Source organism: Pyxicephalus adspersus, chromosome 2 (genome assembly GCF_032062135.1).
Source record: "Pyxicephalus adspersus chromosome 2, UCB_Pads_2.0, whole genome shotgun sequence".
Taxonomy (NCBI): Eukaryota; Metazoa; Chordata; class Amphibia; order Anura; family Pyxicephalidae; genus Pyxicephalus; species Pyxicephalus adspersus.
In genome coordinates this window covers 115,176,886-115,203,287 of record NC_092859.1, presented here as the reverse complement: position 1 = coordinate 115,203,287, position 26,402 = coordinate 115,176,886, and the positions used below count along the sequence as shown (strand labels likewise).

The following is a 26,402-nucleotide window of genomic DNA, read 5'->3' as shown; positions in this document are numbered from 1 at the left end:
GACTGTAGGTTTGTTCTTAGGTTGAATTTGTATGCAAGTCGGAACAGGTACATTAATAAATGCATTTAGGACAGATGTTTGTCTGAACATATTATTAGGCAGTGTGGTGCCAGTTACTGTATAAAATCCTCACTGAGCTAATCACAAACCAAGCAAAAAAAAAAAAGAAACCTTTATGGAGCCTAGAAAATCATAAACTTCTGCAGCAAGCTGTGCTTTGAAATGCACAAAGAATCAACTGCAGAGTTTGTCTTGGTCATTAACCTCCCTAGCGATCTAATTCTGTCCAAATTTCCATGCAAAAAGCAGTACAATTTTGTTCATGGAAATTTATTTTTCATTGTAGGCCATAATTCTTAGGCATAACTAACAGATATTTTTAATAATCATAAACTTTAAATATTAAAAAACACAAAAATCTGTTAAAAAAAATTTCAACATGTAATATAACTCCACAGTAGCATATATATATATTTATATTATATGAATATTTCTTTTTATTGGACTCAATACAGTTATTTTGTATTGAATCCAATACAAAATTATTTGAATTTCCAGCCGACCCACCCGAAACCCCGGAGATCGTCGCTGCATTAGTCGGCTGGAGAGAGGAAGGAGGTGTCCTCAGGACCTGCCGAGAAAAGCAAAACGCCGGGGACAGCGATGGAGCAAGGTAAGTGTTTTTTTCTTTAGTTAAAAGCTACCACGAGTGTGACTCAGGAATACCGATTTTTGCCTGGAAAATTTAGTCACACTCGGGAATACCGCTAGGGGGGTTAAAGAGTTAAAAGTTACTACAGATCAGCTCTGCTCTTGAGATCACCCACAACTTCAGTTGTGTTTAGCAAAAGATTTCTTCTGCAAGTCATGCAGACCGCCCCCTCCAAGCCTCCCTCCTGCACAGGAGGAAGCAGGGAAGCCTGTTCATATCTAGGAGTCGTCCGTATGTCGGATGTCTTTAACCCAGGGGCTACCCATATAGCAAAATCAAAGATTATTTAGCTGCATTTCATTTTTTTTATTTCTGTAAAAAAACAAAGGAGTAACATATCTCATAGTAACGTATCTCAAAGTAAAACGGTCAAACATGATCAATTCAGGGTGGTTTATGAAGAAACATGGATAGGTAGAGATTATAAAAAGAGAACTTCACCATTAGCCTCTAAAAACAAACATTTAACAAATCTCACATTTAGTACTTCCTGTCTTAGGGGAGCCGGCTCCACACAACTTATGAGACGAAGTAACAAGTCCATCATAGCAGAAGTTCCGACGTGATCCAGCACCAATGTGAGGAACTGTTCCTTTTTCCTCAGGAACCCAATGACCTAAGCGGAAGGAGCAGTTAATGCCAATTACCAGATCATACAACTGTCCAAAACAGAAGAAAACGTAATATTATTAGCTGAAAGCATGCTTTTTTATTGGAGTAATAAAAATATCCAAGACTAGTGCAATCCATGCCCTAAACTAGAATCTCAGTAAAAAAGAAAAAACATGACTATGTGCTACTAAGATGAATTAGCTACATCTTCTGGCAAAACATTTATTGCATATTCAAAGCTTGTGGAGGGCTACATTATCCCCCACTCTTATTTTTAACTGATAAACCTGCCAGAAACACAATTCCTATTTTAAGTGACAACATTCACTCATTGAGCCTAATATTATTAAAGCTCTCCAAGACTGGACAGAATACACTTTCACTAGTGACGCTAGGTGATCAAGCAAACATGGAATGGATTTCTTCAATGTGATTTGCTATTTTCTAGCAAATGCTTTGAATCCTGGATCAGATCCATGCCAGGTTTGTTGGATCACCCAGCTTCACTGGTGAAAGTGTATTCTCTCCAGCCTTGGAGAGCTTTAATAAATCAGGGCCATTGTATCGTATCTATGGAACAGCAACATTGTCACTCTAAACTTGTTGCTCATAATTTAAACTATAAATTCTCTCCTCCAATCTCCATAATATATTTGATACAGAGATGTATGCAGTTGTGCTCTTTTTATTTAGAACCAGAATACTAAAACGAAATGCTTAGTTGCAAACTACAATGCCAAATATCCAGGATACAGATAGGGCGCATAATATTCATCCCCCTGCCCCAACCATGGTAGGTTCCTCCTGCAGCCCGGCAGAGTAACTTGTCACAGGGGAAAAATGTTCTTGCTTCCCTGTGTAGCTATCATGAGCTAGGTCATTTACAGTACATCACATTATGCAAAGCACAAAGGAATGCAGATTCTACTTTGCAGCAGTGCCAATCTAACAAATAGGTCTGGATATGGTAGCTTATAGGCTAAATGCCCCAGCTACCAGGGGATATATTGTAGCTGGAAAAGAATCCTGCATACATTAGTCTAGGTTTTAATCTATTAGTTGCATGCATTGTAAAGGACATCAATCAGTTGCTGCATCATCAAAGAAAAAAAAAATCAAACTCTCACTTGCTCAGTTTTCCTAGCTATTAAGTTTCCAATGGACTTGCTAAAGAAGCTGGCCAGCAGCGGGTTAAGGGGGGGTTCTTGTCGTAGAAAGTCATAGAGGATGTCGAGTAGGTGTTCATCTTCACCTAGTTTGTCATTAATCTGTGGCACATCACATGTAAGCAGCTCACAGGCTATGTTAGGATACCTGCAAGAAGATCAAATACATAATATTTATGAAAGTTTCATTTACAAAAGATCAGTATGTTTTTTATGTTTTTTTTTTTCTTTTTATCAGACACATGAACCTTAGTCTAAACAAACACTCTTCTACAGTTTCAAATGATAAAACTTCAAAAACATATCAGTGAGTAAAATACTGTCATTTTACAGATGGTTAATACTTATTTTGAATGTAAGCACCTAACTGCAATAGCAAAAATTATTCAACAGCCCATTAGATTAAACTTCTTCGCAATAGCACTTGGCTGAAAATACTTCAAAATGAAAAAGGTATTCTGATAATTGCAGAGAGATTTTGTACAACAGAAGTGGAACGTGCAAGAGCCTCAATATACACAAAATAATCTGACCACTTAGCAATATTAAATTATGTCTGCTGTTTTAAAAGGATGAATGCATTAATTACAGCACTTTTACTCACTTAAAGCGGACTTTCTCCTCCATATCTTCAGGAGGTTTTTGTGTAATGAGTTGTACAAGCTGCTCCATGCACTGAGGCTGGCAAAGGAAGTCCAGCAGACGCTGGTTCTGAGCCTTGCACTCCTGAAGCAAGTCATCCTCATCCATTAACTCCAACAAGGTCACATCCTCTTTTTCCAGGAGCTTGTCCACGTGCGATGTTGTGTTTAGGTCAAACTTCCAGAACATTTTGGCGAAATGTTCCTGACTTTGGGAAGCAAGTTGAGAAAATAAGACAAATAAATTAGACTGAAGATGAGAAAAACTAACTGCGTCAAACCTTCCTTGATCATCCAGGATGTGTGTTTTATATCCTAGCAACCTTTAGGCTTCATAGATCATTCCTCTTTCAAAGGTAATAAAATGCAATAATTATAAAAGCATCACTAGCTGTTTACTTAAACTGAACCCTAGGGCAAATATATATATTAAAAAATTTGTTGAGGGAAATAAATAAGAGTCAACGGTGTCAGCCAACCAAGCCAGAATGCACTGCGCAGTCAGCCGTGGTTACATGTAGGCTGTACTGCCATTTTCCTATATTAATACCTTGCTGGATATAAAATCTGAGAGGAGAGTGTGACATACATAGGTGGCTGAATACAAATAAATGTTTTAGCAGGTAAAACAATTGACATATGTATGTGTAAACTCTTAATATATATATATATATATATATATATATATATATATATATATATATATATATATATTTAGTATAAACCCTGATTTAAAGATATATAAATATATAGCTCTAATAATATATATATATATTNGCTACTTGTAAACATTTTACAAATGTTCTGCTATATTCACTAACTACACAAACTACAACAGACTGGTATGGTATAGAATGAATGGGCTCTCGTAGAGGGTCAAACAACAAATAAGTTAAAATAAGCACATGTAGTAATTCCTTTTAATATTAGAAACTATTTTAAATTTGCAAATTAAGACAGGTAATGTCCTAGTAAGCACATTTCTTATTCCACCACATCTATTGGATTGAGATTTGATGACTGAAAAGGCCATTTGAGTACAGGTAACTTACTGTCATTTGTTTGAGACTGTCGTGTTTCTTTGAGCATTTGAACTTTGTAACATGGCAAGTTATTCTGCTATAAGCAGCCATCTGATGACGGGTACACCAAGATCATAAAGGAATGGATATGGTCAGTTAAACACTAAGATAGGCCATGTGTGGCATTTGAATGATGCTCAGTTGGTATTAAGGGACCCAAAGTGTGCCAAAAAAATATCTTTGGCACCATTATGACCACAAGTGATCTCCGTTCTGATGTTCAGTTTAAACTCTGTAGGTCGCACTGAGAATTTCTACATGCTTAATTCATGAATATGCCGCCATGTGATTGGCTTATTAGATAATTAGGTTATCAGGCAGTTAAACGGGTGTAATAATAAAGTAATAAAGTGTCCTGTAAACCATCATACACAGTTTTAGATATAAACTTTTATTTACGCTGCCATGTACCATATATTCTGTTAATTGTGAACTTTGACTTAATTATGCCTCTTTATCTTGCTTGAATGTTGGTCACTTTATTGTGATTGTAACCAGTTTAAGGGCCCTTACTAAGGTATTATAACATTAGTAAAATACAACTAGCCAAGTTCACATTTGTACACTGGAGTGTCTACAAAAATAAGATTTGGGCACACCAAAAACACATATTTATAATTAAAGTGAAGGACTCCACTGAAACGAAGTGCTTATTTATCCATCTGATCGTCTGTAATTTATGTTAAATTTAAGGAAACTTCTTTTATTAAACTTTTGGATGGTTGTTGAAATATTGTACTGTACCCAGCTATCTAAAAGTTTGGGCAAAGTACCAACTATCAAACAAATACTAATAAGAAGAATTAAGTTTGGTATAGAAAAACATAATATTTAAAATCAATCATCTCAACCCAAACATAACAAAGGTGGTCTTACCTTGTCAAGAAACAGATTTAAGTCTCAAAGTAAATATCGAAGATGACCATTCACATACATTTGGGCTGAAAGGTCAAATACACAAAGGACAGTGTACGGCAAAAATGTTCCTGTAAATAAGCAAACAGGAAATGTATCTGAGTTTGCTAAATACAAAAAAAATGAGTGGCTGAAAAACAATGTAACGTTCAAATATTTAATATTTAGAACTACACCTTAGATTAAAACATACAAAGCAAATGCTAACTTTGTGTTATTTTTTATAGCAACAATAATGTTAAAGCTATAAAAACTATAGGATATTTATAGTCCTTTAGGATTTCTGTAGAAGAAAATATCCAGAATATGGAATACATTTGTATTTATTTAGGTGCCAGCATACTTCCACACACTCACATAACAGTAACTGAACATCCAACTCCTCGATCTTCCTGCACAACTAAAACAGCTATACAAAGGTGTACTTCCAAAGCATGTCAAAGGAAACAGCAGAAAATTCCTTGAAAAACCTCAAAACAAGTTCTACAAGTAGTCGCCAGTACACAAAACATCTCAAGGACACAAATCCTCTGGCATTTCATTTAATCACTGAGGTGAATGACACAGCCAGGATATAGCCATTTGTTCCTTAATTAGTTCAAACTAGTTCACCTGCAAATGTTCAAGAAGCAAACCGAGCAATTTAGAAAATCATTACATACCAATAAACTTCAAAAAACATGCAAGAAAGATATAGAACAATTTATATACACATGAACACACAGACTTTTTTATACACATAGTCAATGTGGAATTTGCGTATTTAAAGTGGACCTAAACTCAGGTGCAGCACCACAGAGGTGATCAAGATAGAATGTGAGTGCAGAGCTTCCCGGGATGCATGGTGTACGCTCTGGCCTTTTTTTTTTTACGGGAGGGTAAAAATGTTGATCTCAGCATGTGTAGTGCGAGATGGGGTGACATAAAAAGAAAAACCCAGAAGAAGACTGAAGATGGCAGCGCCCCAAAAAAGGATACCGGGACGACTCGATCGAAGAAACCTCCTAATGGATCAACGGATCTTTGGGATTAAAGAAAAGTGTGTTTCTTTTGTTTTTACTTTTGTTCCGCTTTAATAAACAAAAAGAGACAAGCAAAGTGTTTGTCAAAAAATAAATGAATAAAGAAAACTGTGGGTCCTGTGGCTTTTTGTTTTAGCTCTACACTGTAGAATGCATGCAATGTGTGTAGAAGATAGCAGCTTCCTCTGATGCAGCTATAACAGGTCTTGGACACAGGTAAATCCATGCCATAATCTGAAAGTATACAATGCATTAAGGTAGTTTTTTGCAGAAGCTTGTATGCCATCAATGAGCACAGTTCTGCTTCAATAAATTTTTTTAGTAAAAATCCAAAACACTTCTCTCCGACATAACATGGTGAATTCATTACCTCCCTGATGGGATCTTTTGTCGGTTTAATAATTTGTATCTATAAAGAGTTTAAGTTGCCAAACAAATTTTTTTGCTACATGAGTTGCTTTCATTACTTTTATGTCATATATATGTTCTCCTGATCTGTCTTTCAATCTTGTTTTGGTTTTACCTACATGCTGTATGATACAGATAATAGATACTGTATCTCATAATTAGTAATATAATTAAACAGTCCTATTTCTTGCATTTATGTTCCTGTGTGATCCCCTAGGAGATAGACCTCAGACAACAACTACATATTGTTCCAAATCCGAATAGAGCTACAGTTCTCAGCCAAGTCTCTTTTTCAGAATTTTTTTTCATGTAAAAGACACAAAAGAAAGATTACTACACAGTGCACAATCTTCTTTTTAAATAGTAATATATTATGTGATAAAAGTAGTGGAAAACACAGCTTTATCTTCTGCCATAAATGTGAGAATCTGTCTAGGGTCTTTAAGAGCTCATTGTGTTAGGAATTCATCTTCATTCTAGGAGCAACAAACTTAGGTTTTGAGGAATACCTTTATGCAAGGAATCTTTATTTTAATTTAGATGCCTCTCTTTCAAACATCATAATGTCATTGAAATTTCTGCTATATTGAACGACTGTCTCCTGGGGATCGCCCTGATGGCATGATGAAGGTGACAACGTAACAAAGAATTTTTATTTGTAGGCTTCCTGTAGTACAAAGAGAACCTGCATGGATTCTCATTTGCACAAAATTTGGCGCTTCTCCCACCAACCCATGAATAGGTTAGTGTATGCTGGTGCAAATTTGGCATACAAAAAAACACCACATTTCTGGAGAAAGTTAAAACTTAATGAACACTTTCAATAAATTGTATTTCTTCTGACTAATTGTTATATTTGTCTAGATGGAATCTGATCCTTTTAAAACTTAATTCATGAGAAAGACAGGAATATAAGGAATGGCCATATGTAACCCAACTTCCAAGGAAGCCCTTTTTATGTATTTTAAGTTTAGTACTTCTTAAATATGTCAAATGTCATGTAACCAATTCTTATACCAACTGGCACATGAACTCAGAAGTTCATTTATTAATCCAATACTAGTTACTAATCGGACCACTCAGTACTACTACATATTTGATATGTCCTTATTCGATTATTGTCTTAACACCTCATTGTAGCAATCATCAGTGTCTAGAACTATGTGCACGTCAGATAATTGTCACCCAAGACCAACGGTCGGGCTCCTTTTAGGCACAAATCTTACGTATGTACAGCTATCCTGCAAAACCACAGTGAATTGAAGAACAACGGATTGGGAACAACCACTATGCACTCCAAAGGTTTGGCTGTGTACAGCAGTCATTCATTTATCACCGGACAATAATTCCTTGAGCAATGAGCAATTTGGGCTTCTCTGGTCATTTTAACAGACTCCAATGATCTTTTTGGCTATCTGTAACCACTACGCCATGTATTTTGAGTTGTGAATTAAATATTTATGGTAGGGGTCCAGAAAGTGCTTTCAAGGGTTACCCCACGTTAAATAAGTCAAGAAACACTGCTTTAAACTATAGCTACTCCCCACTGTCATCCTAATTGTAAAATCAGAAATTTGTTCCTCAGGGATTATATTATCCTCCTTTTTTTCTTTGTGTTTAAATGGTCTCATAGTATAGGAGTATAGGCCAAATTAACTAGACTTTTTTCACACTTTTTTTTTTAAATCTATCTATGATCTTTCCATTTATTTGCTAGTTTGCTTGACAAAGCTGGTCAATGGCCTCCTCACAAGGCAACAATGTTCTCTTTTCTCTGTACACTTCCTTCTTCCTCCTTTGGTACCAAATGTATGCAGATTATCTAAATTTACTAGTCTTCCTCTGACTGATTTCCCTCAGTCCTGAATAAAGTTTTATGATGACGGGTGCCTAAAACTCAAACTGGATAAAACAAAAAACTTATCATCCCTCTTACCCTACCTTCAAAATCGCCCCGTCATTTTTATAACTTTAATTAACATGATAATTTGCCCCATCCCACAGGCATGCTTGTTTCAATGTCCCCTTGATTTTTCATTTTCCTTCTCTTCCCACATAGAGGACATATCTAGCTCCCACCACATTACCAATCTGTATAAAATTTAAAGAGGTGGAAAACCTGGTGCATATTATGATTGTGATTAAGCTTCAGCCTTACAATGCAGAGGTCACCAGTGAGAACCAAGTTATAGTATAATGGACATACAAAACAAAAGTTACAAACTTGGCAGATTTCCAAATGAATTCTTTTAGCATCAGGAGGACGTAAAGGAAATATGAAACAAAGAAAGTCCTTATAGATCTCTATATTTTCAAAAAGCACCAAATAAGAGTTAATCTTCTCAAACAACCGAACTGAATACATTATTATCCACACACCATTCTGTATTCTGTAATAGTACTTTTTACAAATTTAGTACTTATTAAGCAGTTGGGAAACTGACCAACAGAATATTGCTGTAAATCACTACTGACAAATATACCCTCACTACACACCACAAATAAGCACAATGTGTAAAACAAAAACACATTTTTAGACAACTGTTTGATAAACTGGTAAAGCAGCACCAATAAAGCTGCAACTGCAAAAGCCGAGTTCTCAGTACAGGTATATATAATACAAAATGACAAATTTATTTTCTGATCCAACTAAATCTTTGCTTTAGACCATCCACATCATATGACACTATCGTGTTACAAGGAGAGATGGAAAATTATTGCACATCATGTGGCTGTGAATAAAAATACTGCAGGGCACAGAATAGAAGGTGTCCTAGAGCGAAATGTTATTTTTAGTATTTTAAATGGCATAGTGGAGCCATGGCATTGCAAGTTACTTCATAGTGACTAAACCACTTAAATGTGTTTTCATAGAACAGAAATTATGTTTTTTTGTCATCATTTCTAAATTGAAAGACAATAATTAGGTTAAACAAGATTCTGCTGTGCCCAAAAAAGGAAAGATTAGTGTACTCATAAGCCGATATAAACTGGGTCTTGCTGATAGTATTTTATAAATGAGCCCACTAAACCTATTCTGAATGCTTTTTTTTTTTTTATACGAATATGTTTTCTTTTATTAATAAATGGGTGATGAAATTTCCAATATTCACTTCAATTATATATTACCTTTAAGAGATGCTCAACGGTCAAAATTAAATCCAGAGATTCCTAAACGATATAAGGAGGATGCAGCTCAGCCATTGTATAACAAACACTTATTTTGTGAATGTACTCTGGAAGACTGTGCTGGAGGGTGAAGGTATAGTACCTATCTTTCCTTATCACTGCTTTACCAAGCTTTGCTCTGCTTGGTGTCTCCAGGTTACAATGGCTAGCAGGGCCTTAGACCTAACTGCAGACACAAGGTGACAGGAACACAAATTACTATACAGCATGCAAACAAAAAAAAAAAAAAAATAGAGTGACTTAGATGTATACCTACAGTAAGGCATGAAGGAGGCTGTGGTATGTTTTGAGACTCGTTCTAAGGTGGCCTTCTGGGACCCCTGATGTGAACCATAATAAAAAAGAATCAATGGAAAGAACTTATTATTTTGTCAGGAAAAACCCTTTAAACATGAAACGTTGTTCACGCTTTGCTTGTTGAGGATGCACAGGCCAAACTACTCACTGACAGCTACAGAAGTCACTTGCTACACACACACACACATACTGTTTTCATATCTAAATTATGATAAATACTGAAGTAAATATCTACATACACACACATAGAAAGCCTGACGAGTGACCAATGTCAGGGAATATTTTGTCATTTTGTATCAGACATTTGTCTGTATCAAGGCTTTCTGGGTTTAACAAACAAATTTTCATCTGAACATTTTAGAGGGGTGTCAGAAACATTCTGAAGTGTTGTAAAAAGTTTACAGAGAGAACTGTAGCTAATGGTTAAGTGATGGTTAAGTAGGAGAGAATGCAGTATGACTTGAGGAGACCCAAAATTGAATAACAGAAACACTGTAGAAGGAGGATACAAGTATTTTTTTATCTTGTAATTTCATGTGACAACTTCAAAAAGTGGGCAATAGTTATTAGCTCAGAAGTTTTTTTTCATAGAATATTTGAGGTTGTATTATCACACACATGAACATGAAACTTCACTGCTAATTTGTAAAACAAACCCAGGGGAAACCAAGGAACTTAGACATAAAACACATTTCATGCAGAAAAATAAAGAAAACATGCTTGATTATATTATATGCATTTAGCACAACTTTCATATATGAATCTGTTGTGAGTTAAAGTCAGGATTCACACTTTCAACAGTGTTCCCATTTATCTAAGTCACTGTAAAACTGAAGAAGCAGCATAGATAAGCTGCAAAATGTCTTCAACATTACAAAACAACTCGGACTGAATGTGACAAACTACTACTACATAGGTTTCATCTGCGTTGTAACATATGATAACACAAAGGTGTTGATGGGCCCATATAATTTCATTTTCACCCTAAACTATCTTGCAAAGATGTTAATTGGTCACATGGAAAAGACTGGAAATTCTAATTAAAATGACTCTTTATGCATTCAAAAAAAGAAGGCATTTTGCTTCCTAAACAGAAAAAAAGGGTGAATAGGCCTTCAAAAATTAAAGTTTTTCACAACTGGATATATTTCACTGCCCAGGATAGTCTAATATTTTGAAAACAGTCTATTATTATTAGTATTATACAGGATTTATATAGCACCATCATATAATGCAGCGCTGTACAATAAATAAGGGTTGCACATGACAGACAGATACAGACAATGACACAAGAGAAGAGGACCTTTCCCCAAAGAGCTTACAATCTAGGAAAAGTTTGAAATTGAATACAAGCCTTCGGTGTCTCAACATGTATCACCCTATAAAAGGGCAGCAAACCTTTGGATTAATTATTTTATGAAGAGTTAAAAAAAATAAAATAACTGCTGACATTACACTTTACCTCCTGAAATTTGCCCTTCTGTAGACCTTCATGGTAAATGGACAATTCCCAAAAATTGTATTGAGCTTGGTTAGCCTACCTTCTTATTCATACAAGATCTTACATTATTACAAGAACAACCTGGGTACCTGACCATGTCACTATCCAAATGTACAATATCTTTCAGATCTACTAACAATGTAGTGCAAGGGCCAGGCTCACATCAAGTACAAGTACAGATGGAATGGATTGAATGTATAGGTATTGTTACAGTCCCATAGTCCCATGGTTTAGCACCCAGGCTAGGGCGTCTTGTCTGTGAAGGCCTGCGGGGAACGATATGGTAGTCTCCCAGACAGTTGGATTTTATGAAAAGCCAGTTTTAGGAAACCTGGAGCTGGCCAAGAGTTGGGAGGTATCCTTAGCCACCCTGTCCATGTGTTAATCTGTATTTAGAGAGCACAGGTAGATTGCTGGGAGCTCAGTGGCTTCCCAAAATTTGAAAGGAAAGAAGCTCAGGAGGAAAATGTGGCAGAATAAACCATCAGCTTTAATTGTTCTGCATTAATACCTAGAGAGGGGACAACCAAAGTAGTTAGTGGCCCAGCTGGCCTAAATTTCTTTTGTTTTTTTGTGTTAATAGGCATTCTTGTGATACAATAAAGTACCCAGGCAGGAGCCTGAACTTTGTTTTTCCTGAAAACTGACCATGTGCTGCCTCAGTGAACTGCTGCAAGTCTGTTGCTCTGAGTAATCCCTCACAGTAAGCTCAACAATGTAATGAGAAGAGCCTTCACATTTTGGTAATTTTAAATAAAGTACAGTGGTACCTCGGTATAAGTCTGTTTTGGAATAAGTCCAACTTCGTATAAGTCCAGTTTGAACACAAAAAATCTTGCTTGGTATACAACCTTTGTCCTAGAACTTGTATGGGTCAAAATGAGTCGTAACACCATGCGCTACCCTTATTTACCTCTCTCGAGACAAAGCCACGACTGCCCATGACCGTCAGTACGCCAGTTGCTACCATTCAGTGAACAACCCACGCTATAATACTCGCACTCGACTCTTCTCAGCAAGGTAAAGAGAGGTTAAATTTTCATTTATTTCATCTAATTGCTTTTGTATTTGTGTATTTTAGTATTAAGCAGTGTTTAAATTATTTCATACAGCCCCATCAATGTATAATATGCCAATAACAATAGGATTTTTTTTCATGGGAACAAATTATTCATTTTCCTTTTATTTCTTATGGGAAAAATTTGTTTGGTAAAAGTCCAAGGATTTGGAACAGATTAAGGACTTATACCAAGGTACCGCTGTATGTTAAAACTGGTCATGCACATTACAATTGATTAAAAAAAATATTTAAAGCAGAACTAAAGCAGAAATAAATGTAAAACAAAAAAAAAAATTGTGAAAAGGCAGTTCATTCCAAAGGGCAGGGCTATTTCTCTTCAGCAATAAAACAAACCTGCCTGCCTGTTCGCAATTTTCTCTATAATGTGCAGCTCAGTGCCAGCACACCTGGCTGCCAGGGACGAATCTAGTTTGCTGTGCATGCACAGGAGTTATGTCATTCTGGCCTGGCCAACCAAAATGGCCAAAGATCCAGAACCCAGAAGAGGACCTGGTGAAGATGTCCGTCCCATGAGTAGAGTAAGGTGAGGAAAGTTTAGTTAAATAATTGTGAAAAGGCAGATAATTTCATACTATTGTGGAAGAGACATATTCTGTCACTTCTGCAATAAGAAGCCTTCCCGCTAGTCATTTTGTAGTATTAGGTTTAGTTTCCCTTTAAATTTACCCACCACAAAGTTGTGCACAGGCCTCTTTGACTGGATATAACCTGAGCAGAATGCTAAGAAGAGTTTACTCATTGTTGGATAATCAATGGAAGATTGTAGGGTTATATTATAAAGTTTTTTGACAACTTTATCAAAAAAAAATAAGGATATGGCAAAAAATCTTGTCATGTGCCACAAGCAATCAATTTAAGATTCAAGATTGTAATCCAATAACCCCTAAAAATGTTTACATCTCTGGTGTAACCTTTAAATGGGCTAAAAAATCTATCCCTCACCCCCATCCCCACCCAAAAAAAATAAAATAAAATCAAGGTTGCTTGGTAATAGTAGGGGAACATAAAATCTGCAGTACCCCAATGAGTCCTCATAATTCCTTTTACTTTTTTTTCCTACAACATAATCTGAATGAAATCCTCCCAGACAGCTGTCACTGCATCAAGTAACTCAACTGGAAACGTCCCCCTTATTCTGGTCCTGCGGATGTCTTCGGAATTTTCTTTACTTTCACTCCCAGTGGCCTCAGTTATGGGGACAAAGCATAGAAAGAATCCCCTCAATAGGATGCAGACAATGATAAAATCTTTATAGGATTGCAGGCTTCAGCTTTCAACTAACCCACAATTTACATGGTTCTTAGCATTAATTCTTAATTAGAAGCAAGACAAAAAATTACTGTGGTGCTGACAGTTCTAAATCCTAAACATATTACAAATGTATCAGGAACAAGAGAATGTTTCATAAAAACGTCCATACTTGTCTATGGGAATATGTAAAATATTGTAAATTATTCCAGAGGACACTACGGGCATTATTTGTAAATCAGGGAATCAGACATTCCCTCGTGGCAATCTTGCAGGTCCATGTGTTTCAGTGGCAGTATTGTGTTCCCTCCAGGGAATGTTAAGGGATTGTCAGATTCCCCGTTTTATATAAATAGAGCCCTATGTTTTGTTAATGTAGCTTCGGCCAATACCAGCAAAGAAAAGGTTTTTAGAAAATGCTACTGGCTTTAAATTAACATTTATGATAAATTGGGGCCTGGATGGAGGTTGGGTACTCAAAATACAGAAATGATATTACAGAAGACGATAAAGGTAAATTACACCACTATTTGCCCTCTTTGAGCTTTACCCTCCCCTCTTCCCCCAATACTCACATTCTGGCAACTACCTAACCTTTCTATGCGACTATAAAGAGAAACTTTTGTTGTCTGTGAGGATTCCCCAGGTCAATGGTATACATTGCTACACTGGGTTATTATTAAACAGGATTTATATAGCACCAACATATTACCCAGCGTTGTACATTAAATAGGGATTGCAAATGACAGACAGATAGAAACAGTGACACTGGAGGAAGAGAGGACCCTGACCAAAAGAGCTTACAATCTAGGAGGTGGGGGAAGTATTATACAATAGGATGGGAGATATGTAGTGGTGGGATGTAGTGACGGTTTAGGAGACAGAAGAAGACGGGTAGGCAAGTTTGAAAAAATGGGTTTTGAGTGCTCTTTTAAATGAGCAGAAAGTAGGAGCAAGCCGAATAGGACGAGGAAGACCATTCCAGAGAGTCGGGGGAGCTTTAGAAAAGTCTTGAAGCCGTGCGTGTAATGAGGTTATGAGTGAGGAAGTCATTAGTAGGTCATCGGAGGGGTGAAGAGAGCGGCTGGGGGAATATCTTTCTATCAGGTCAGAAATATAAGTGGGACAAGAACTGTGGAGGGATTTGAAGACAAAGCACTGGAGCTTGAATTTGATTGCCAGGTGAAATGGAAGCCACTGAAGAGAAATACAGAGAGATGCAGCAGAATAGGAGTGGTGGGAAGGATCGATGAGTCTGGCTGCAGCATTTATAATTGATTGTTGAAGAGAGAGTAGGGTTAGTGGAATACCTGAGAGGAGGAGGTTACGGAAGTCAGGGGGTTACATTCAACTGGACTTTTTTTATAGACATTTCACTACTAGTCAAAGAAACTACATCAGCTACTTGTATCGAAAAACACAAGCTACCACTGCCGGCCTTTTCTTCTGAGGATACTAGCTGCCCGATTCTAAAGCCAATGACTTTTTCAATCCTTTTAAAAAACATAGATATAATGATCTGGGATTTCAGTGGCTGCACACTTACATCATCGGTTGCTAAGGAGGTTTTTATGGCAGAGAAACCAAGGATCAGTGGAGCCTGATGTTATTTTATTTATCCTAGGCCGTAGACAGGCATAGCATGCAGGATATGTACTATTTTGTAACACGAAAACATATGGTGCCCGGGAAAGAGTTAAAAATGATTATTGTGGGTATCACCTCTGCAAATCAATATATAAATCATATATATCATGTATAACAAAACCAAAACAACATACATATATTTAAATAATGCTTAAAAATACTTAACAACATTCCAATAATGCATTTAACAAGGAAGTTTATACAAAGACAAGACGATGGTAACGTCTATTCGATGACACAATTCACAGAAGAAAGTCTGCTTCATCAGATCAAAGAGTGAGAAATATAGTGATTAAAAACAGAAAATGTTTTCATACTAGATGTTGCCACAGATTCCAGTGTCACTTGTAAAATTACACCACAGCCACTGAAAAAGCTGCTTCACACAAGTAACTGTCACTGTTATAACTCAAAGCTGATCAAAAAATGGTCCCCCAAAGCCATGGGACTGAAAATTGTCAGGTTGATTTTTCAAGACGCCAAGTCCAAAAAGTTGTCCAGCAGAGGAGATCTAATTAGGACCATCCATAACAGAGAAACAAATCAAGTACCTGGCAGGGAGCTCCAGTACCCTTTGTTTTGATGAAGCAACATGCAATAATAGTCTTTGGAAAGGATCTTTCACGATTGTTTCCAACAACAAAAGTCTGTACGATGCATGAATGAATGAATGAATGTACATACATCACTGATCTGTACTATGGAGAGAGGAGGAGGGAGGGAAATTTGATGGAGCGGCACACCGCTGCGCTCGCTCTTCTTGTTCCTGGTTGTACACGCGCCAGATTCTCGTCCGATATCAGCCCCGAGCCAATTATTGGACGAGAACCATCTGACGTGTGTACATAGCCTTTTACTCTGCAAAATGCATCATTGATTGGGTGCTGAATAGATGTTAACATTATCCTGCTTTTTTATATACTTCTTTGCTATATACATTGTGTTATTGGAATATTAATAATATATGTTGAATGTTTTTAATCTTTATTTTAATAAATTTATGTTTTAACAGATTTTGGTTGTGGGATACATAAAAATCCCATTTTGATTCATACATTATTTTGTAACACAGCAGAAACATTCAGCAGAGTCTGATACCTTGGCAGAACATGCCAGGCTCAGGTAACATGCAATAATCTCCAGTAACATGGCAGTATTACGTAGCTATAAAAGCAGCTTTCAGGTAGGGCTGGATACCACACCTAAGAAAATACTGCTCTGCTGTAGAACTGCCAACAAACTAACTCTGACCTGACTCAGAAGAAAAGGAAAGTACTGGTCTCACACACAGAAATAAAATAGAAAAGATTGTGAAGAGAAAGCTGGCCTTCTACACACAAAGGTGCACTTTTACTTTTTGATTTTACTCTTTTTATCAGTTTGTTTCTGACCAAGATTATTGATAAAGGAGTTCAGTCCTACATCTTACAAAGAAACAAAAGCTTTATTATAGAACCATGAAACCAAAATAAACATACAACCTCTAAAGACGCTCTGTGCCCACCTAAATGAGAAGAAAAAAATTGCTATGTTAACAAGAAGGTCTTTAACACTCCACGGTCCTGCTGTTCATGCTCCCAATACTTGCTGATCAGAGATCACCCCCTTATAGATGTAGCCAACAGTGGGTCCCCGTGACGGCCCCTAATGGCTGAGGATAGTACAAGACCCCCCTGCGCCCCTGCAGCCCTAACAATCTTTTCCATCAGAGGCTTCTGAATGCGTTATATGCCTGGTCTTCCTCAGCACCCCGCGGTTCCATTTGTAGTCCCCTAAATCACTGCACCGCGGTAATGAAAGGCCAACGGATAGAACCACAGCACTCATGGGGAGACCAGGAATCTGACACTTCTACAAGTGTATCTGATGCAGGGAAGAAAAAAAAAACCTCCATGGTGGGCAACTTTTCAAACCTGTTATGTGCTGAAAGTGTCACTTAAATTTTGGTTAGTAATTGAAATATTAACATTTTATGTATTATTTTTGGTTTTTTACACAAGCCTTTGTTTATATTCTATCCCAGAGCTGCATGCTTACCAATCCCTCTGCATGTTTATTCTGCATTATATGTATACAGTCTATTACATGTATAGTCTATTATCTATTATTTGTATAGAGTCTATTACATATTATATATATACAGTCTATTACCCATTATTTGTATACAGTCTATTACCTATTATTTGTATACAGTCTATTATCTATTATTTGTATACAGTCTATTACCTATTATTTGTATACAGTCTATTACCTATTACATGTATACAGTCTATTATCTATTATTTGTATAGAGTCTATTACATATTACATATATATATACAGTCTATTACCTATTATTTGTATACAGTCAGAGGGTTACATTAGAGAATGAAGCCTCAATCTGCTTTACTACACCTTATAATAAGTTGTGTAAAAGTAAAATACAAAGTAGAGCTTTTTAGGAACTAAGCCTGAATTATAACAAAGCAGAATGGAAATCATTGGTTTGATTGGTGCAGCAGATTTCTGTGTTTTTTTCCAATTCAAGGCAATGGAAGCACCAAACATGCGTGTAAATATGCTGTGTTGCATGCTTTAGCTGTTTATACAGGAAACAAAACAGTTCAGATATATTTCCTGTGTTTTTATCACAATGCATGATAAAAAAAAGCAGACCAGCATGATACATAAATCAAAGTAAATGGGATGTCAAAAAAGTCAACACTTCCAGGTGTATTTAATGGAGCCTTACAACAAATCACTTTAGTGAAAGTGAAATTTGGCTTCTTTGATAACAATACAACAATATTAATATTAATAATAGCTGACTGACAATATAGCACCAAATGTTCTGACAGGAGGGAGTCCATCCTAACCAGGACAATCCCAGGCATCGCAATATCCTTGTCTATGTAACCTATAAATATATATCTGATCCTCCCCATAACCTGCGGCCTGACATTGTCAGGGGCAGTCACTGCTTGTGTCATTTCACTGACCGGGGACACTAATAGGAGACAATGGGAGCAAAGTAACTAAGGGCAAATTAAAGGTTCACATACTAAAGTGAATATTTACTTCAATAGTAATGTGACACGCTCCTGTTTACTGATCTCCTCTGCATATGATTAAATAACTGAATGTTTACACCATGTATTTATGTAATAAATCAGCCTGATTGTGCGTGTGTGTGGTCTGACAGCTGATAGGTTAGGCATCACGTGACCTTCCCCGCAGGTCAGCCACTGCCAGGCATCATGTGACCTCCCCCGCAGGTCAGCCACTGCCAGGCAACAGGTGACCTCCCCCGCAGGTCAGCCACTGCCAGGCAACAGGTGACCTCCCCCGCAGGTCAGCAACTGTCAGGCATCAGGTGACCTCCCCCGCAGGTCAGCAACTGTCAGGCATCAGGTGACCTCCCCCACAGATCAAGCGACCTCTCCCACAGGTCAGGCATCAGGTGACCTCTCCCACAGGTCAGGCATCAGGTGACCTCTCCCACAGGTCAGGCATAAGATGACCTCTGACCCCCCTTTGCAGTGGCCACTTCTATATAGAAGTTTCCGTGTTGTCAGGGTAGGAGCCAGGAATGGTGACCCCAGTTGTGCCCACACAGCACCTCCTCCATCACACTGCTATGGCTGCTCTAGCCCCACACTGTGACTGACAGGTGACACCAAAAAACACAACAAGCAGCTACTTCCTATAGGGGGTCCCCACCATACACACCGCTCCCAGCCTCCACTACAAGGGAATGGCAGCCATGAATACGTACGGTGAATGGAGAGAGAGATGTAAGTTTGTCCCCGGTATTCGGGCTCCGAGCCCCTCACCGCCACTGCTGCCTCATATAAATCCGAGTTCCTGAGGTACAGGCCGGCAGTGCAGAGTACGGCTCCAATATAATCACGTCCCCGGCTCACTCCGTGCACTCTGTCGGTTCTACTATCACGGGCCGAGATCGCCTCAGTCACCGGCCGCAAGATGGCTGACACTGGGGGCGGGGCCAAATCACGGGGGAGGGGAGACTGACAGGCCGGCGCGCGGACTGACGGGCGAGCTATTAGTGTTTTTCCTAATAATTGTTCCGCAGAAACAACACAAAACACAACTCTCCTTCACAATAACCCCAACGCCGTGCCCAGCCAGGCGCACACCCGCGATGTTGTAATTAGCACTGCGCCTGCGCAGCGGTCATAGTCTAGCAATCGGCTGAAGTAACTTGCAAAACAGGAGACGATTATTCGCTCATACACTGACAAGCCCTGATAGCCAGGGCCGCGCGAAACATCACCGGAAGTTGTGTGTCCGCCATCTTTGTACACCCGTCATTCGCTTGCCGGAAATGTTCCGTTCCGGACCTAGACCCGGATAGACACGGGTGGCACCGTAGACACGTCAGTGGCACCTCCCGGGTGCTTACAGTCTAATGGAGGGCCTGGGAGGTAAGTACCGCGGTTGCTTTTCTGTTTTGGGACCTTTAATATGTCATATCGTCTTGTGTGTGTCGATTTGTGACTGACAAGTGTCAGGGAGCCTCCTGTCACTGAGCATACTGCTCACCCATATCTATCCACACACCTCATATCTTCCACTGTCACATCCTATCATCATTCTCAGCCATTACAGGCCTCATCCATGGCACTATTATAACCAAAACTTTAGTCCTGTCACGTGACCAGCAGGGGGGTCAAAGGGCATAGATACCCAGAGCCAAAGTGTACCCCTCCCCCCATATAAAGTATGCAGGGTCTGACATTTATCTTCCACCCCTTGCTCAGGTGCTCAGTATGATTGCCATCTCCCTACACAATTGTTTATGCATGTTATCTATCATTTATAGCTTTCTGTATGTTGGTGCCGGTCTCCAGGGAACCCTTTCTAAAATTATAATATCCACAGCTCACATTAAATGGTGGTCAGTAGGAAGAATGTCACCGTTACAGAAAGCTATGTTGTCACCTAAAGCAGACCTAAACTAAAAACCCCAGCAGGAAGTAGTACGTATTGACATGTTTCATTTATCAAAAAAAGAACTCCCTGGCTCCTGGTGGCTTTTTGTTTAAGCTTTAAACTACACAGCGAATGCTTTAGGGATAATGAAATAGCGGCACACATGCATGTATGACCAGCACTGGCCATACTTAGACACTCTCAGAAAAGGATTATGATGTGCTAGAGCAGTGGTTCCCAGTCCATCATGGCTAGTGAGTTGGGAGTCTGTAGCCAAAAGCACTTTTATTTCCTTGTATCTTACCACGTTTACAACTTAATTTCCCTATACTGCACATTTTCCCTGTAGTTGTACACATCATTTTGTGTTGTCATTTAGGGTGATGGACTAAATTTGCCATGGAGAAACTGGGTATGAATTTTGGAGGTGGCCCAAGTAAGAAGGAACTGCAAGACTTGGTGGAAACTCAGCGGAAGCAGTTGCTGCAGTACCAAACTCGACTGAAGGATGTTGTGCGGGCATACAAGAGTCTCCTGAAAGAGAAGGAAGCTTTGGAAGCCAGTCTTCATATTTTGTCCACTTCTCAAGAACCCCAAATACTGTCCCCAGATGTTGAAGAACCACACGATGATCAGCACTCTATACACAGTGAAGACAGTGTAGATACAGCAGGAAGTTTTCCCAGTGCCAAGGGAGGAGAGACTAGTGAGGATGAGAGACTGGAGTCGGCCCAGCCTGTTGGTGGGACAGGTGCAGAAGAAGCAAGTGGTTCTGAGAGTGGGGTCAGCACAGCTAGTGGAGATGGTGGTCCCTCCACACCCGCAGATACTGACAGAAGAATGGTGCAGCTCAAGAACCAGCTTGCCACTCTTACCAGGTTAGTCTGTGGGTTTTATGTATGTTTGGTTTTGTTTTTTTTTTCTGTAGTATATCTGTGTTTTCTGTATTATTTGATTATAGCAAAACATAAATGCATTTCTTCACAATAGGTAGTTTAAGTATCCAATCACAAGCTCTGCCTTGCATGAGGGCTAAGCGATCCATAACTTTTACATTTTGGAGTACATACATAGCACAATCAGGAAGAGTGTGGCTATTCATTTCTGAATCAGTTTGTCATTGCATTATAAGGGAGGGGTGGCTTCTTCTTTTATTGGTTTCTAGTAGGTTAACAGTTTTACTAAGAAGGGGCTACTACTATAGCTTGCATATTTAATGAATGTTTTAATGTTTGTAGTGCCATTTCAGACATGCGGCTGACCATGCTGTTCTACAGCAGGCCCAGCCTGATTGGGAGCAATTGAGAATCATTTTTTGCATGTGTTTGCGTGCAGCTGAGGCTGCAGTTGCCGTGGCAGCTCATGTCTGAAAGAGGCCATACTGTGCTTTAGTATGCGTTTTTTTGCCATTTAAAGGTGTTAAAAATGCAGCGAAACAAACTGTAAAGCACTGTACAACACAGTGGTTTCAGAATGCTATAGTGTGAAGCAAGACTTAAGGTGCCTTTACCTTAATTTCAACAGGTATACTAATATAAACTATTTGAAAACTACCAATATTTAGAAAAAAATGCATTGTTGCAAATGTCTAGTTTGATAATAAATTCTCACATGAGATTCTATATCTTCTATCTTCAGTGCTTTGGCCACAGTTACACAAGAGAAATCCCGCATGGAAGCTTCCTACCAAGCAGACAAAAGAAAGGCAAAGCAGGAGATGGAAGAAACAATTCAGAATATGCAGGAAGAGCGTGAATGTTTATTGGGGGAGATTCAGGGATTACAGGCTCAGCTGGCTGAGACCAAGGCAAGGCTCATAAGTCAGCAGCATGACCGTGCTCAAGAGCAAGCAGACCATGCAGTGATGCTGAAAGAACTTCAACGTCTTGTGCAGGGAGAGCGAGACCAAAGGCAGGAAGTAGAACTCCGCTTGGAAGAGAGAAGGCAAGAACTGGTTGGTAGATCAGAACTTGCAGGGAGGGCAGAGGCAGCAGAGGACCAAAACAAAAGACTACGAAAAGAACTGGAGGATTTAAAAAAGCAGCTGCAGGAGGCTAAAAGACAGAAATCTGAACCAGACCCTGCAGTACAGGAGCTTCAGAAAGAGTTGTTTTCTGTGAAGAAAGAAATGGAAGCTTTGCTGCTAGAGGAGAGGCATAAGGTAACCTGTCTGGGATCAAATGTAATACACAACAATTTCCTTACATCCCCATAAAGATATGTCTTGGCATTCACCATGTTGTGATCACTTGTAACATTTCCACATAACAGAAATCTCTTTAAAACAAATTTGATTATTAGAACAACTTGCACACTACACTAAAATAGAGCAGGTATAATGTGAGCCTCTACCCAGAGTAAGGGTGTTGCAAGACGGAAGTCTTATTTTTCATGCTGCAACCTTTTTTTACCCTCAAACTAGGGTATGGTGTACATTTACTTCATGCAATGATGACACAAGTATATCTTTGTTCCAGAAAGTCAAGAAAATAGTTTAAATCAGTAAAAAATAGAATTCGTTTTTTCATTCTTAAAGCAGAACTTTCTATTAAAAAAAAAATTACACTTGCCTTCACAGTCATCTTCCATTTGGTCCCTCGCCATTCTTGATTCATTCTTCATTTCAGCACGGAGGAACCACCAGGTGCTGCCATCTTCTTCCTTTGCTTTATATAAAAGGGGTATCTAACCTTTTATATAAAGTAAAAAATGTGTTGATAGGTCCGCTTTAAAGCTGACATCAAGACAAATGGTTAAGCAACCTGCCCCTAGCTTGTGATTGGACAGTGAAAGTACAGCAACAAGCTGATGAGGATATCCTTCTACTCTACTGATAGAAGAAGTGTAAATGCTAGACAACTCAATGACCCTAAGTGTCTGCCTCAAAATAAAATCAAGACAGATTTAGGCACTTATACTAGTTACATTTAATTATTTTCTAGTTCACCTTAAAATGCTACTTTTCAAAAAGATATTTAAATCATTGAATAGGAAACACCTTCACTGTTTTAGCATACTTCGCCTTTGTTTAGCCATGTTATATATTTTTTTTTTAAATGTTCTATTTTATAATAATTTATTTATTATGTGTAAATCTTGTTTTCATTACCTTTTGGTTATAGAGGTTTGATGAGGAGCAACATACCATGCAGCGATTGCTGCAAGAAGAAGAAAGAATACGCTCCCTGGAATCGCAGGTCTCTGAACTATCAGAGCTTCTAGGGGCAGCTGAAACGTCCAAACAACGAGACCAAATCACTATCCGCAAACTACGAGAGCGTGTCATTCAGCTGGAAACAGAAAATAAAACTATTGCTATGGCTGCTTCCTTGCAAACCCCTGCTGAATCACTTCTCAGTAAAACTCCTATAGCAGAGGATAATAATGATAGTCCGGAGCCCCCTGGATCTGCTCTATTTTACCAACAAGAACTCCAGCAGTTAAGAGAGGAGTTTGATCGCTACAAAGCTCGAGCTCAGGGTGTGCTCAGAACCAAAGGGGCACGGGAGGGCGAGCTGGAGGCTGGAAAACAGAAAATGGCAGAGTTAAAAGAGAAATATGTCTCCCTGAGAATGGCATCTGAGGAGGCAGAGAACAAGCATAAAATCGAGATGGAGGCTGTACGAAAGGAGCTAGTAGCGTTGTCTCAGACTCACCGACAGGAGCTGGAGCATGTACGAAAAGAGAGCAGAGAAACTATGGCACGAATGGAAGAAGAGCTGAGACAACACAGGGAGAGAGTGTTATCAGTGCTAGCAGAGAAAGAACAGGAATTGGAAAAACTGAGAGAGGCCAAGATTCCAAATGGCATACCCCCACCATCACCAGATCCTTTGGATAATGGTTTAGAACTCCCATCCAGCAGTTCCTCTGCTTTGCTTGTTTATGTAGAACAGCTGTCCCGTAAAGAAGCTGAAATTGGAAACCTAAGGCGAAGAAAGCATGAGCTGGAAGCAGACATCCAAACTATGAATGAACGGTTAGCAGAGAAAAGCGAGGAGGTTGAAGATTTGCATGAACAGGTTGAAAAGGCTCTACGAGACAGAAGCAGAGAAGGGGCAAACATGGAGTATCTGAAAAATGTGTTACTGGGATTTTTAACAATGTCAGATCCCCGTGGTAGACAACACACTTTAAGTGCACTTCTGACAGTCCTACACTTTTCTCCAGAGGAACGAAATGCGGCTTTGCGGGCCCAAGATGGCAGCAGGTGGTGGGTAGGAGGAAAGAGGTGATTTCATATTTCAGTCTCTGAGTAAAACATAAGGCAAACAAAAGCATTATGGTGTTTTATTTTATCTAGGGACCAGTTACAGATGCTGACAATATTAGAGGCTGGGTATGTTATGTGTGGAGAATTTTAGGCTTTATGTACACTTATTTTCCCCACATCCCAATGGTTAGTTTTTTGGCATTATAGGGCTTTGCAAAACATGGCCAAAAGCTGTACAAACGAGGCCCTATTTATAAAATATTGTTTTTAGTGCACTTACACATTGTTAGCCTAATGCCACCCCCAGCATTTTTGACAAGCTATACATACTTACTTAATGTTTGCAGTGAAACCTGTTCAGTATAATAAAAACTCATCACTGTCATGTACAGCATTTTCTGCGCATATTTGTTGAGTTTTGACTGTTTTGCAGCAAAGATATTGGCAGAGCATATGTAGTTTGTTTTGAATGATGGGGAAGGGTGTCAGGTAGGCTCTGAAAGTCAAGTATTATTAGGAAACTTTTAGCAGGCAGAATTATATTATATATGCTGGTGTTTAACACATTTTTCCACTAGCATTCATGTTATTGAGACTAGTAAGTAGAAGCACAAGCATAAGATTTAAAATGAACACACCTACCTTTCAAAAGTTCTGTAAAAATTTGAAACATTCATAGATAGTACCAGAAACAAAGTTTTTGGGAAAAAATAAATACAATACATTATTAGGTAACACAATTTTTCGTTTCGTGGAAAGTAAATCAGTATTTCTTAATGCATAATATTGTAGCACAAGATGAGAGGCTTTTAAGTCAAGACAGGTTTTATATATATATATATATATATATATTTGAAAGGGAAGAATATGAGAAAAGACAGTTCTATGCTTTGCCCATAGTATGATGTTTCCTGTGGTTTAGGTGCAAATACTTGTGTACATACATGTGGGGACCAAAAATGTATTTCAACAGTAGCCACCTCTAACATGTCACATATGGTTGACTTTAGTGACTGCAGTCGAAAAGATGAAACACTAAATTTCCAAAACAAAAAGCCGATCTTGTCAGCATTGTTTGTAAATACAATAAAGTATTTGATTTTTAAATTTACATTTTGTTTGTACTTTTAGAACACCTGGACCATAAATATCGATTTTTATTATATATCTCTAGAACCTCTTTATGCAATGAGCCATTAGGCTGTCAGGCTGGGCTTTAGATTTAGATATCAATGAGAGTTACCAGCCTGCCAGCTGTGCTGGGAAGAGCCATACTTTGTATCATTTTCATTCCCATTACTCTGCCAGCAGTAATTGGAAAGCTGCTGCTTACTAATACAGGTAGTCCCGAGTTAAGGACATCTGAAATGCGGACGACTAGATTCCCTGCTCGCTCCTGTGCAGGACCGAGGCTGGATGGCGGGGGAGGTGGGCGGTTTGCATGACTTGCAGAAAAAATCGTCTGCTAAACACAGCTGAGGTTGTGGGTGATCCTAAGGACTGAGCTCTTCTGCAGCCTCTTGTAACTCTTTAATGACCATGACAAACAATTTTTTTTTTTTTTTTTTGGCTTTGTTTGCAATTAATTTACAGTGAGGATTTTATACAGTAACTGTCACCATGCTGCCTAATAGTATGTTGGGGAAAAACATCTGTCCTAATTGTATTTATTAAAATAATGGAACTGTTCCGACTTACATACAAATTCAACCTAAGAACAAACCTACAGTCCCTAT

General features: G+C 38.5%; 2 protein-coding genes across 4 annotated transcripts in view; one reads left to right on the top strand and one right to left on the bottom strand.

The window, feature by feature from the left end:
• The window catches only part of PPP6R2 (protein phosphatase 6 regulatory subunit 2), a 51,357-nt gene extending 31,797 nt beyond the window's left edge, over positions 1-19,560 (bottom strand). For all 3 annotated transcript variants that reach the window (XR_011919515.1, XM_072401965.1, XM_072401966.1), the window contains exons 1-5: positions 19,276-19,560; positions 5,090-5,199; positions 3,095-3,340; positions 2,452-2,638; positions 1,191-1,328 (exon numbers count right to left, since the gene is read on the bottom strand). Coding sequence is in view for 2 of the 3 variants with exons in the window: in XM_072401965.1 (XP_072258066.1) it covers positions 1,191-1,328; positions 2,452-2,638; positions 3,095-3,321 (552 nt within the window). In the remaining variant the exon portion in view is untranslated. The remainder of the gene's footprint in view (positions 1-1,190; positions 1,329-2,451; positions 2,639-3,094; positions 3,341-5,089; positions 5,200-19,275) is intronic.
• Positions 19,561-19,803: 243 nt separating this feature from the next.
• Positions 19,804-25,777, top strand: GCC1 (GRIP and coiled-coil domain containing 1). The gene is made up of 4 exons (XM_072401967.1): positions 19,804-19,945; positions 20,833-21,331; positions 22,092-22,614; positions 23,576-25,777. The coding sequence occupies exons 2-4, from the start codon at positions 20,853-20,855 to the stop codon at positions 24,686-24,688; spliced, it is 2,115 nt and encodes a 704-aa protein (XP_072258068.1). The 5' UTR covers positions 19,804-19,945; positions 20,833-20,852; the 3' UTR covers positions 24,689-25,777.
• The last annotated feature ends 625 nt before the right edge of the window (positions 25,778-26,402 follow it).

Bases quoted from the DNA above. Each gene is read 5' to 3' on its own strand.
- GCC1 (XM_072401967.1), top strand. From the start codon at position 20,853: ATGGAGAAACTGGGTATGAATTTTGGAGGTGGCCCAAGTAAGAAGGAA. The intron at 21,332-22,091 runs GTTAGTCTGTGG...TTCTATCTTCAG, and splicing joins CAGCTTGCCACTCTTACCAG to TGCTTTGGCCACAGTTACAC. The intron at 22,615-23,575 runs GTAACCTGTCTG...TTTTGGTTATAG, and splicing joins TGCTAGAGGAGAGGCATAAG to AGGTTTGATGAGGAGCAACA.